The sequence below is a fragment of the Capricornis sumatraensis genome, chromosome 11 (assembly GCF_032405125.1).
Source record: "Capricornis sumatraensis isolate serow.1 chromosome 11, serow.2, whole genome shotgun sequence".
NCBI lineage: Eukaryota > Metazoa > Chordata > Mammalia > Artiodactyla > Bovidae > Capricornis > Capricornis sumatraensis.
The window spans coordinates 100552609-100565167 of record NC_091079.1 but is presented as its reverse complement, the minus strand read 5'-3'; the positions used below and the strand labels follow the sequence as shown (position 1 = coordinate 100565167).

The window sequence follows — 12559 nt, the reverse complement described above, 5'->3', positions numbered from 1 at the left end:
TAAGGGTGGTGTCATCTGCATATCTGAGGTTATTGATATTTCTCCCAGCAATCTTGACTCCAGCTTGTGCTTCATTCAGCCCAGCATTTCTCATGATGTACTCTGCATAGAAGTTAAATAAGCAGGGTGACAATATACAGCCTTGACATACTTCTTTCCCAATTTGGAACCAGTCTGTTGTTCCATGTCTGGTTTTAACTGTTGCTTCCTGACCTGCATACAGATTTCTCAAGAGGCAGGTCAAGTGGTCTGGTATTCCCATCTCTTTCATAATTTTCACAGTTTATTGTGATCCACACAGTCAAAGGCTTTGGCATAGTCAATAAAGCAGAAATAGATGTTTTTCTGGAACTCTCTTGCTTTTTCCATGATTCAGGGGATGTTGGCAATTTGATCTCTAGTTCTGCCTTTTCTAAAACCAGCTTGAACATCTGGAAGTTCACAGTTCATGTATTGTTGAAGACTGGCTTGGAGACTTTTGAGCATTACTTTAGTAGCGTGTGAGAGGAACTTAAAAGGAAATAAAGCTGGGACACACGTCGCCCTGTAGCGGGTCCCCACGTCCCCTCGTCTGTGAAACAGGAAACCAGACGCTTTGTAGAATTCCTACTGCAGCAGCTCTGCGATGATCGTGCCTTTTAAAGCCTGTCCTGGGGCCTCCCTGGTGGCTCAGCGGTGAAGAATCTACCTGCCAGTGCAGGAGACACGGGTTCGATCCCTGGTCCCGAAAGAGTCCATATGCCAAGGAGCAACTGGGACCATCCACTGCAGCTCCTCAGCCGCGCCCTGGAGTCCAGGGGCCACAGTCCCGAGCCCTGGGCTGCACCCGCCGAGGCCCAGGTGCCCGCGAGCCTGTGCTCGGCAACAAGATGCCCCGCGGTGAGAAGCCCCCACGCGGCCAGGGGGAGAAGCAACTGGAGAAAAGCCTGCAGGGCAGCGAAGACTCAGCACAGCCGGAAATAAGTGAATAAAGTTGCTTTAAAAAGTTACCCTGAAGATGGTTAGCACTCCCGATATTTTCCAGCATTTCTGAAAATGTTTCTTGATGTGTCACTGAAGCTTTCATTTTTGACACATATTCTGTATGGCGAGCAAAACGAGAGTTTTGAACCTGAGAGTTGGTAAAGGCTCAAGTCACCTGAAAACGAAATTTCCTGAAGTTGTATGAATGATAGCAGAGCAGTCCAGACTCCTAGCAACAATCAGGAGTGTTCTAGGAAAGAATAAAGTGGCCAACGGGGGTTGGTTTAGTTTACAGTACACGTTTCATAAAATTCTTCTCTCTATAAGCTGAAATCTACTTTGACAGAAAAACAATGAGCCTGTTGATCGACCAGCCCAAGGAAAACGACAACGAATTGTGCTGAGTGAGCTAGTCGGCCAAGTGGTGGGAGAGAAGAGTTATAGAAATGACTGCAGCCCAGTTTCAGATGCAAAGACGCCTGCTGGGAGCTGGGAGGCGGGCTGGCGTTTTCATCAGAGCGTCAGTTAGCTTGATAATGCGTTCAGTTTATCCTGTGTAGATTAAGAGCGCCTTCAGATAACCGATTCCATTACCTAAAGGCCACAAATACCACGTTAGGTCAATTTGAATGAAAAGGAATCACCATCAGTTAATTAGACCATCCAGTGGCGTAGCTTCAAAGTTCAAAGATAGAGGAAAAGGGAAAACCATGTTTAGAGCCCAGTTGCTCACATTCTGCAGCGTGAAACAGTGTCAGAAGTGAAGATTCAAGGCAGGAAGCCGTGTATAGATGAACCCGCGCGCAGGGCAGGGACGGACACGCACGTGGAGAACGTCCGTGTGCACACAGCCCGGGGAGGGGGCGCGGACACGACCCGGGAGAGCGGCTCTGACGCACACGCGACCGTGCACGCCACGGAGCCGCTGAGAGCCCGCCGTCCGGCGCCGGGAGCTCAGCTCCGGGCCCCGCAGCGACCTGGGCGGTGGGAGGGGGTCTGGGGGTCGGAGGAAGGTCTAAGGGGGGGGGGGGGCATGTGTCCGTATAACGGATCCACCTCATCGCACAGCAGAAATAGTGAGTGTGAAGCACTTACACTCCGCTCAGACACACAGAGAGCTGGGAAGCCGTCGCTGCAGCTGCGCCGCCTCCGTGTTGCGGGTTGGTCGTCCGTGAGCCGGGCGGGCGGTGGAGGGCCAGGCCCCCGAGAGGACACTGCGGGCGTCGCGAGGGCCTCTGCCCAGGACTCCCGGCTGTGAGAGAAGGCGGCTTCGGGAAGCGTCAGCCCGCAGTTACACGGTGAAGGATGGCTGCGGCCCTTGGCAGGAAAGAGTATATAACTTAAGCAGTTAAGAGCAGAGACAGCCTGTGTGTCCCTCCCCGCTGTGACCCGGAGCGGCTCTGCCGGGATCCCTGCGCCGCCCCTCCCCATCGCGCGCCAGGCCGAGCGGGAGGAGCCGGGGAGGGAAGGGCTGCATCCTGCATCGGAACCACCGGGTTGGGACGTGCCCCCTCTCTGAGCTCTGCTCTTCTCTCTTCTCGTACTAAGCTTCCCAAGTGCGCTAGGGTGAAACTGCGGCTTATAAAGCTGAGCTGGCGATGGTGTAATCAATACTGCCTTATCTGTACGCCTCCCTCAGAAAGAAGGTGTCTTGGTTTCCCTAAGGAGCTTTCAGATGTATGTAAAGGCCAGAGCCAGCTGAGTTACCAGGGGCTGCTAAATGTGGTGTTACGTAAGGCAAAAAAAGAAAAAAAATCCAATCTGCTCCTCGATCACCTTCCCCAGAACTCTCTGCTTTACTCTTGCGGGCTGTGCCTTTTGAGGGATCTTAGTTCCCCAATCCAGAATCGAACCCTGGGCCTGACTGGAGTGCTAACCATCAGACTGCCAGGGAATTCCCTCCAGAACTCTTTGGTGAAGGGTTTTTAACACTCACAGGTCTTCTGAACAGAAACTTGGAATCCGGAGGCAGGCCTGCTGCTCATAATCGGAAAGGGCTGGTCTCTTTTCCTAAACGCAGCGTGGACCACAGATAAGTGCTGGCGCCTCACCTGATGGAAAGGTTTTCCTTTTGTTCTCTGGAATCGGGGGCACCTGCGGACAGCAACCGAGGCTGGCTGCACCCTGGGCAGCAGGGGACGCGGCTCCTTCGTAGAAGCTGCCCCATCGCACCGCGATCTGCAGCAGGACCCACGATGATCAGATCATCAGGAAATTCAAAAAGCTCGCCTTTGTTTATAAAAGGAGCTTTGACTTTTTAAAATTAAATCTCGGGTTGTTTTTTAACAGCTCACTCCTGGCTTCTTACATGTGTTTTTGTTGACTTGGGTAATGTCATTGGGGGAGTGATTGCTTCTTTCATCAGGTGAGAGGTGCTTCAGTAATTGATGACTGATTCATTTATGGATTGTGTGTGTGTGTGTGATGATGAAGACAATGGTCAGAGATAGCTTACTCTAAATAGAAAATGTTTATAGAGAGAGAGAATGTGTGTGTGTGTGTGTGTGTGATGATGAAGACAATGGTCGGAGGTAGCTTACTCTAAATCGAAAATATTTATAGAGAGAGAGAGAGAGAGAGAGAGTGTGTGTGTGTGTGTGTGTGTGTGTGTGTGTGTGTGTGTGTGTGTGTGTGTGAGATGATGAAGACAATGGTCGGAGGTAGCTTACTCTAAATTGAAAATGTCAGGGACTTCTCTGGTGGTTCAGTGGCTAAGAACCTGCCTTCCAACGCAGAGGACTCGGGTTCCATTCCCGGTTGGGGAACTAAGACCCCACATCCCTGGGGACAACTGAGTCCACATGCCAGAACAGAGAGAAGTCCTCCGACTACAGAGACGATCCCTTGTGCCACAGCTAAGACCCAGTGCAGCCAAATAAATGGTTTTTTCAATGTCAGGTTTTTTCCAGCTTGAGACAAGGTCATTGGAACACCTGTCTCCCTAGATATATATCACATGGTTTTTTTTATTAGGGCTAGAGCCCAGATAAAATGTAGTAAATCTCAGCAAAAGGAATTTCTTTCTGTTTACTTCCCTTCATTTCACGGGACAAGTTAAGTGACAATGTCCTAATCAGTCTAAGGAGAATACTTCACGCACATTATTAATTTCTACCTTTAGGAAGCAGCTTTGTGGCTGGGCCTGGGGGTGGGGAGACTAGGTTAGAGCCGGGGCGAAGGGACGGACTCCACTGCCCATCACTCACCCTTCCTCTCTGCCGCTCCCAGCTTGCACCTACAGAAACCAGGAGTGCCGACTGACCATACATTACGAGAATGGATTTTCGATTACCACTGAACCACAGGAGGGTGCCTTCAAGACAATCATGCAGGCTCCTTATGAAAAGCTGAAAATGTCTTCCGATGATGGAATCAGGATGCTGTATTTAGATTTTGGAGGCAAAGATGGAGAGCTTGTAAGTGCACTTTGCTTTGGACAGTGTGATTTCATGTATTTCCTTACGCAACTCACCCATACTGGCTTGCAAACATAGTACTGCTTTATACTTATCTAGCATTCGATTATTAACAAAATACTTACAGGTTCGTGTCTTAATGGATCCTTGAAAAATAGTGATGGCATCCAGTTTTTTAAGTCCTTTCCTTTGGTCTCATTTGAATATAATAGAAATATTTGAATCAAAGGAAAGGATCGTTTATATAGTCAGCATTAAATTCTTCTCAGAGAGGCCCCACCACCATCAAAATGTACCATTCATTGTTTAAAAGCATCTGATCTAAACTGGGCATTGTGCGAGGTGTCAGGGATACACGGATGTAAAATACCGGTCCTGCCCGTGGTCTCTGAGGTCTCAGGAGTGGAGAAGGTAAAGAGCCCAGAGGGGAAGGGGCAGCCAGGAAACCCAGCAATGCTGGTCAGCTCCCCCACTTGGAGAGAGGACCAGACAAGGACCCAGAACTGTGAGCTCCTGTCAGGGGGTATCCAGCAAAGGCAGCAAATTGTCAGTCCGGGCAACATTTATACTTCTTCTATCATTGCAGATGGCCCATGTGCTTAAACTCATGATTTCCTGCGATCGCTACTGACTACCATATTGAGACAATACAGTGCTCCAGTTCCTCTGGAGGGTGGAGGTCACACATTCTTCCCCTTTCTAGCACGGGTGTTCTCAGGAAGACATAGCATCTCATTTAAGCTGTGGAATGTAGAGCTGCAAAAAAGGACTTTGATTTGGAAAAGCCGGTCTCTGTCTAGGTCCTTCCTAGTCACAAATATTTGTTGACTCATGCTTGATAACCTGGATTGGGGTGGGGGGGTATATGAAATGCAGGGATAAATCTCTAAAAATAAGACCCAGTCACTGTCACTCAGCTACTAGGCCTGCATAACCCTCCCCTCCCCCAGGGCTGCCCTGGTGGCTCAGGGGTAAAGAATCTGCCTGAAGTGCAAGAGCCGCAGGAGACTCCTGCTTTTTATCCATGGCTGGAAAATTCAAGGCTTTTTGCCAGTGAGGAAGAATGTCTAAATTTTGGCCTTTCTGCCTGTAATTGCAGCCTGACTTGAAAAGACTTAGGAAGGACTGATTTTTCTGCTGTCGATATGTTAGTCTGAGAATCAGTTTCGGACACACCGTCCCCAGGATCTAGCTGAGCAGCCCCCAGAGGCAGGTGCTAGGGAAGGGAGCAGAGACAAGCAGAAGCAGCGATGAACTTAGGGTCAAGAGACCCCTGCTGTCTTCCTGAGTCTGGAACGAACTCCTCACGTGTCCTGGGCAAGTCCCTTTGTTTCTTTGGCTCTGAGTCTCCCCGTCCATAAAACACAGGGACTGCAGGCAGTCATCTTTAAGGTCAGTTTGAAAAGTTAGCTCTGTGTTAGTAAAAGCAAGTATGCTGGTGCAGTGGACTTCCCTGGCGGCCCAGGGGCTAAGAATCCGCCTGCAATGCAGAGGACACGGGTTCCATCCCTGGTCTGGAAACTGAGATCCCACATGCACCATGGTGACTAAGCCCACTTGCTCCAGAGCCCGTGCTCTGAAAAAAGAGGAGCCCCCGCTCACTGCAAACTAGAGGAGAGCTGAGCGCACAAACGCACGGCTGCAGGACACACCCAGTGCCACCAAAAAACAAGAGGGCCCAGGGCCTGGCATCAGACAGGCCTGCATCTGAGCTCATGCTTTCTCTTTACTGTAAGCTGTATGGTCTTAGAAGTTCTAGCTTCACCAAATCTTAGTTTTGCACTTAGGACATAGAGATAGTAACTGTAGCTATCCCAGAGGGAGTCTGTGAGATTTAACTAAGATAACGTATGGAAAGTATTCACACAGTCAGTGCCTGGTTCATGCTAAGTACGACTTGACTTTGCCGGATGTTACTACGGTCACGTCGTTATTCTCCAGCACCAGAGTAGAGCTGGGGGTTAGGGGGATGAACGGAGAGAGTCGCTGGAAGGCGCGGGGCCCAGCCAGCTGCAGTGGGGAGGGGCTGTCGGTGTGCTTACGGCTGATTCACACTGAGGCCCAGCAGACACTCACACAGCACTGAAAACAGTTATCCCCCAGTTTTGAAGACATCCTGTGATAAGCCGTCTTAGACAAGAGCATTAATAAAAGAATGTGTGCACGTGCATAGCTGAATCACTTTGCTGTCAGCAGGAATTAACAACAGGGTAGTCAACGATACTTCAATAAAAAGGAAAATCAAAAACGAGATTTAAAAAGAAAAAGAATCAGGAGCAACACAGCGCTCTTGAACTAGGTCAGGCGATGAAAACTCAGCCTGTTCGGCTCTGTAGGGACGCGGGGAAAACCAGCCTTGCGAAGGAGCCTCCGCAGACGGTGCTCTAGGTGCGTTCACGCCGCGAGCTGCGAGGATGCGGCTGCTCGTAATACAGCTTCTGTACTTTCCGGCTTGCGAGGGATTTTCACCTGCAGTGTCTCATTTTAATAGTCTACCCTGTAAGTTAGGTTGGACTGAGAATATTTCAAATAACTTGTCCGAGGTTATGTACACACCTGAAGTGTTAGAACCGGGACTCAAATCTGCTGGGACACGTAGCACCGCCTCGTGCTGCACCTAATTCAACATGAATAATCGCGCCGCCAAAAATAAGCGGCTAGACAGCCAAGAAGGGCAGCACTGACATGCGCGCTGTTGATATGTATAAATTTCACAGAACTTATTTTGGGAAATAAGGTAGATGAGATGTAAGGAGTAAGTTCAAAGAGTTTTTTTTTTTTTTAATCTCATTGGGGGGCAAGGATTTAAAAACACAGTTGCTCCAGTTAACACTTAAAAGCAGGAAGTGCTTGGATCTGTTTGATGTGTAAATCACTGCTTTGTGTCAAGCATTCATTTACAATTTTCCGTGTTCTCTTCTTTTTAAATTCCAGCAACTGGACCTGCACGCCTGCCCCAAGCCGATTGTTTTCATCATTCATTCCTTCCTGTCAGCTAAGATTACAAGACTGGGATTGGTGGCCTGAGCAGAGGGGCGGATTACCTCTGAGCAAAGGAGGCTTCGCTGCCCCCAGAACAGCGTCGCGTCCGACCACCCGATGCAGCGTGTCAGCTGCAGACCCGAGTCCCGCGCAGCAGGGCCCGGCTTGTCAGTTTCTGCACTATGAAGGGCACCCTCAGAAAACACCACAAGGACTGTCAGAATGAAACTGGTTTTCTAGCACAGTAAAAGGGTAGAAAGGTGAGGCTGATTGGAAATACGCAGCACAGCTCTTAGATAATGACAATCAAGGACACGCTACTGAGACAGCATGTGCAGCTCTTAGCCATCGCTTCTAGGCAGCTGGCTCACCTGCTAAGCCAGGGCTGAACAGATGAGAAAAGGACGCTTTCCAACTCCCCTCTCCCCACCCCAGGAGTAAGGACCCCTTGTTTTACTGCACCCCATTTCCTACTTCTGAGTTGACTTCCACTGCTAAGGAAAGGACTCAAATGGAAACCCATCTTTCATTTAAGGATGAAACGGCTTACTTTTTCTTAATGAATTACCTTTCAATGATGTAGGAGGATTCTGCAGTGTTCTCATGAGCATATGATGAGCGGGGATTAACACATCAGATACTTATCTGAGCTGTAAGCCAGTAGATTCTGAGCTGGAGTAGACTGCTTAAATTGCAAAGCTTTGCTGAAGAGTGGTTTGCGTGAAAGAATTAATTCTGGGACTGCACTCATACCAAGGCCTATTTTAGAGCCATGACTTAGAGCTTTATTTATAGAAAGCAAGTTATGGATTTTTTAAGAAAGATTGCCATTTGAGATATCTACATAATAATTCATGGGGGTAACTAATTATACCCATTTTGTGGTTTTCAGTGGAAGTGCTGAGCAATGTATGGGCCCTTATTTCTGCCTGTACCATATGCATGCATTTTCAAGCAAGTAACAGAGCCTGATATGATTCTGTTTAATACTGGGTTTTACATAGAGAGCCAGTGTTATAACCAAACCCATGAATAGCACTCGCAGCTCTTTTGGAATTCCAGGGAAATAATATAATGACCTGATATTTCTCTACAAGAATATTTTCAGACAGCATCATGAAGTCGCTCAGTCGTGTCCGACTCTTTGCGACCCCGTGGACTGTAGCCTACCAGGCTCCTCCGTCCATGGGATTTTCCAGACGAGAGTACTGGAGTGGGGTGCCATCTCCTTCTCTAGAGGAGCTTCCCGACCCAGGGATCGAACCCAGGTCTCCAGCACTGTAGGCAGGCGCTTTACCGTCTGAGCCACCAGGGAGGTACCAGACAGCACAGTCAATATATTAACACTTTTGCTTTTATCTTTCAGAACACATTCACTGAAAACAACCTGTTATTTGATTTTAAGGTCACTTGCCTCAAATCTTGAAAATTAGCTCTAGAATTTCTGTATCTGCAACACTTCTCTCCTCTGTAGTTTAGAGACAAATGTTCCAGGTTAGATATGTTTGTCTTTTCAAAGAGCTATGCAGAAAGATTTAAAAGTGATTTTATTCACTCAGATACATGTGTTTATGGAGTTTTACTGTAGGTCAGCATTTTATTTTAGATAGGTGTTTCCCCAGGGTAATACACGTAACATTAATTCAAGTTCCAAAGGGTATTGATTGAATGGTATTTTGCGTAGAGGGAAATAAAAGGGTAGTAATAAAAAGCTGCTTGTTATCTACTGCATTAAAAATGTGAGCGTTCATGGTTGCAGCCCTCTTCAGAGGCTTTACTGCACACTGCAGTTCTGCAGCGGAAATGATCCCAACGCGTAGGGATGCTCCTGTGTCATTCCTTACACACCTGCAGAGCTACTTTCTAAGACATCTTATGAGACTAGTGTTTACACACACACACAACAAAACAACCACTTTGGAAAGCAGCTTTAACACTGATTTTGTTTCCTATTTTAAAATGCTGAAGAGTGAAGTCCCAGCCTCAATGTTGTAGGAAAGCCTTGACGCATCTGTAAATTGTAATGCACTCTTTCATGGTATATTTTCAAAATCACTGGAAAGTTGTTTTACAAGAGAACTATACTTGTGTATTGTAAATAACATGAAAATACAGAAATTAGTGCCAATAGTTCAATAATATGTAATCTAAGGTGCTCCATACTACATGCAGTGAGTTAATTACTCATGATTAAGTTGCAAAGATCCTATTATATATTTATAGACACATTAAAATGATCATAATTACAAATACTATTTCTTCATCACTTGAGTTTTAGACTGATTAATATCTGGGTGGGGTGCAAAAGAAACTACATTCTCTGCATTTATGAAAGTTTAATTTAAATATTTATATTTTAGAAAAATATATTTGAACAAAATCAATGCATTTTCTGAATTAATATTAGCAAGAAATAGAAAATTTTACTAAGAACTGTGTATATAAATCATTTTTCTTCCTCAAAATTAAATTGTATCATATCAGAGTGGCTATGATGAATTAATTCAAATTTTTTTCTCCTTCAATCTGAATTCAACAAGCTCTTACTCCACACTGTAGATTTTAATCGTCTCGACGTGCGTTATGAATGACGTGAATAACACAAACTCACACCTGGAGCACACCTGGGTGCGGAGAGCGAATCAACTGAGTCATTTTGGGGGATTTGTTTTTGTCCAGTTCCCTCTGTGATCAACTGTCTTGTATTTGAATTGACGAATTATTAAATCCACAATGTCTGTTCTCTTAGGTGCAAACCAACTCCAACGAATGATGTCTTAAACTAGACTTTGAGGGAAGCTGCCCAGTTGTTAGAGTAATTAGGTGAGCCCTTTGGTGTGGTGACGTCTAAACCATCCCATGGGAATTTAAAGAAAACCAACAGGAATACAGACATCAAGTTTCTTTTTCTGCCTTGACTAAGCAGGAGAAACGAAACTATAAATCTATTTTAGAAACCATTCAGCCAGAGGCATTTAACTATCAACTGATGCACTGAAATGCTGAAAAAATGCACATTGCTTTGTCCAAAAGCTCGCGGACCCTGCTTGGCTGAAGTCAGAAGGAACGGTCTTAATGGGCAGGGGTCCCTCTACAGTTAATGAGTGGGGCCTTTCTGGCCCATTTTACAGATATTATTCTATCTTGAGTGGACTGGGGTGAGGACGTACTTTGTGAATGTGCCATGAGTTTATAAAATGTGCCTATGTTTATAGCACTGTGGCTACCCTGTAAACTTTACATACGAATTAAATAAATACTCACCTCTGCGTATGGTGGGCTGGCCGGTGCTTTCCTTAATAGCCACAGAGGGACACGGGTGCATAAAGACACGCCTTGCTCACCTCTTCCTCCAAGACTGGCCTGGAAAGGTGCCAAGGTGGGCGGCGGGGTGCCACCTGCTGTTTCTGTGTGTACAGTTTCCTGTTGGGTTTTCACCTGGGGCTCGGCTTTCAACTCTCATTTTAACTACATTTTCAAGGGATTTTATCTATACACCAAGCTCCAAATACTCAAATTCTCTTTAGTACCAGAACCTGGTTTGTGTTCAAGTTACTTGTAATAAAAACAGCAGGCTGGGGTTGAGAAGTCTTTTACTATTTGAAAACCGGAGGAGATATGTATAAATCACAGATAAAGGACTAGGATCCAGAAACTATAAGGAACTCTTACAATTCAACAATAAAAAGAGGAATAATCCCACTGAAAAGTCCTTAAGAAAGCATTTGGTAGACATCTCCCCGAAAGACAATGTCCAACTGGCCAGTAAGTGCATGAAAAGACGCTCAACATTACTTACCAGGGAAATGCAAGTCAAAGCCACTATGAGATATCACCTCACATTCCCTATCATCTGTCAAAAGACAGACGCTAACACGAATTAGCAAGGAGGTGGAAAAATTGGAGCTGCTGATGGAAAGGGCAAATGGTATAGCTGCTGTGGAAACCAGTCTGCCATTTTCTCAAAAGTTACACAGAGTTCGTATACAGTCCAGCAGTTCCACCCCTAGGCGTATACCCAAGATAATGGGAAATATCTGTGCCAAAACTTGGGCACAAATGTCTTCAGTAGCATTATGCACGACAGCCAAGACGGGGATCAGCCCAGTGCCCATCGACAGATGAACGTATAAACTGACAGGTTCATACAGTTGACATGCTGATTCACGCTACAACACGGTGAGCCCGGAACACCTCCTGCAGAGAATCCGCCTGCTAGTGACGAGATGTGGGTTCCATCCCTGGGTCAGGAAGACCCCCTGGAGGAGGGAATGGCAACCCACTCGAGCGTCCTTGCCTGGAAAACGCCATGGACAGAGGAGCCTGGTGGGCTGCAGTCCAGAGTCTGAGCCCAAACAAGCAGAAGCCGGATACAGAAGGCCACACCCTGCAGTAGTGCCGGGCCGTCCGACGTCCAGCGCAGGCAAATCCAGAGAACAGAGAGGAGGCGGGCGCCTGCCTGGGGTGACAGAAGCGACTGCTCGTAGACACGGGATTTCTACCGCGGTGACGGAGATGCGAGGGAACTAGACGGTGATGACGATTACACAACTTTGCGGATAGACTGAAACCTACGAGATTATGTAACAGAAGCGGCGAATTTCATATGTGAAGCCAATACAGACAGACTTGTGGGCTTTCTGTGTATCCAAAGTCACAGTCCAGTCTGTCAGACGAAAACCACTCCCACCAGCAGGGCCTCCTCGGCTGTCAGAGTGCTGCGGGGCAACACCCGTAAGATTCATAGAAGTCCTTCTGTCTTGCTGAAACGGTTTACTTTAAGTATTTCTAAGATTTTAATGAAGTGTTTATCACTGCACCTTTGGTTTGATCTTGAGGCTGTTACTTACTTGGACAACCTTTTGCCACTGGAGATGAAGTGGGAAAACATTTTATTTTCCAACCCAGAATGTTCCAAGTCTTCTGCATCTCTGCCAAGTTCTGCTAGGAAGCTGAACATCCCCTCCTGCAGTTCGTGTACCTTGTCCTGTGCCTTTACTGGTTTCAGCCAAACGAGCAAACAAACGGCTCTGACGCTTCTAACATTCTGGTTGGAACTCACCGTAATTAGGTCCCTGACTTCACCTGGCACAACTTCTCTTTTCCAGGTTGTGTGTGTGTGCTTAGCCACTCAGCCGCGTCTGACTCTTTGTGACCCCTGGCTGTAGCCCGCCAGGCTCCTCTGTCCATGGATTCTC

At 46.9% G+C, this 12559-nt stretch overlaps 1 protein-coding gene across 1 annotated transcript in view; it reads left to right on the top strand.

Annotated features, from left to right (window-relative positions):
- The window catches only part of SNTB1 (syntrophin beta 1), a 244368-nt gene extending 233781 nt beyond the window's left edge, over window positions 1-10587 (top strand). The window contains exons 6-7 of the mRNA XM_068983377.1: window positions 4192-4379; window positions 7314-10587. Coding sequence (XP_068839478.1) covers window positions 4192-4379; window positions 7314-7406 — 281 coding nt within the window. The 3' untranslated portion in view covers window positions 7407-10587. The remainder of the gene's footprint in view (window positions 1-4191; window positions 4380-7313) is intronic.
- The last annotated feature ends 1972 nt before the right edge of the window (window positions 10588-12559 follow it).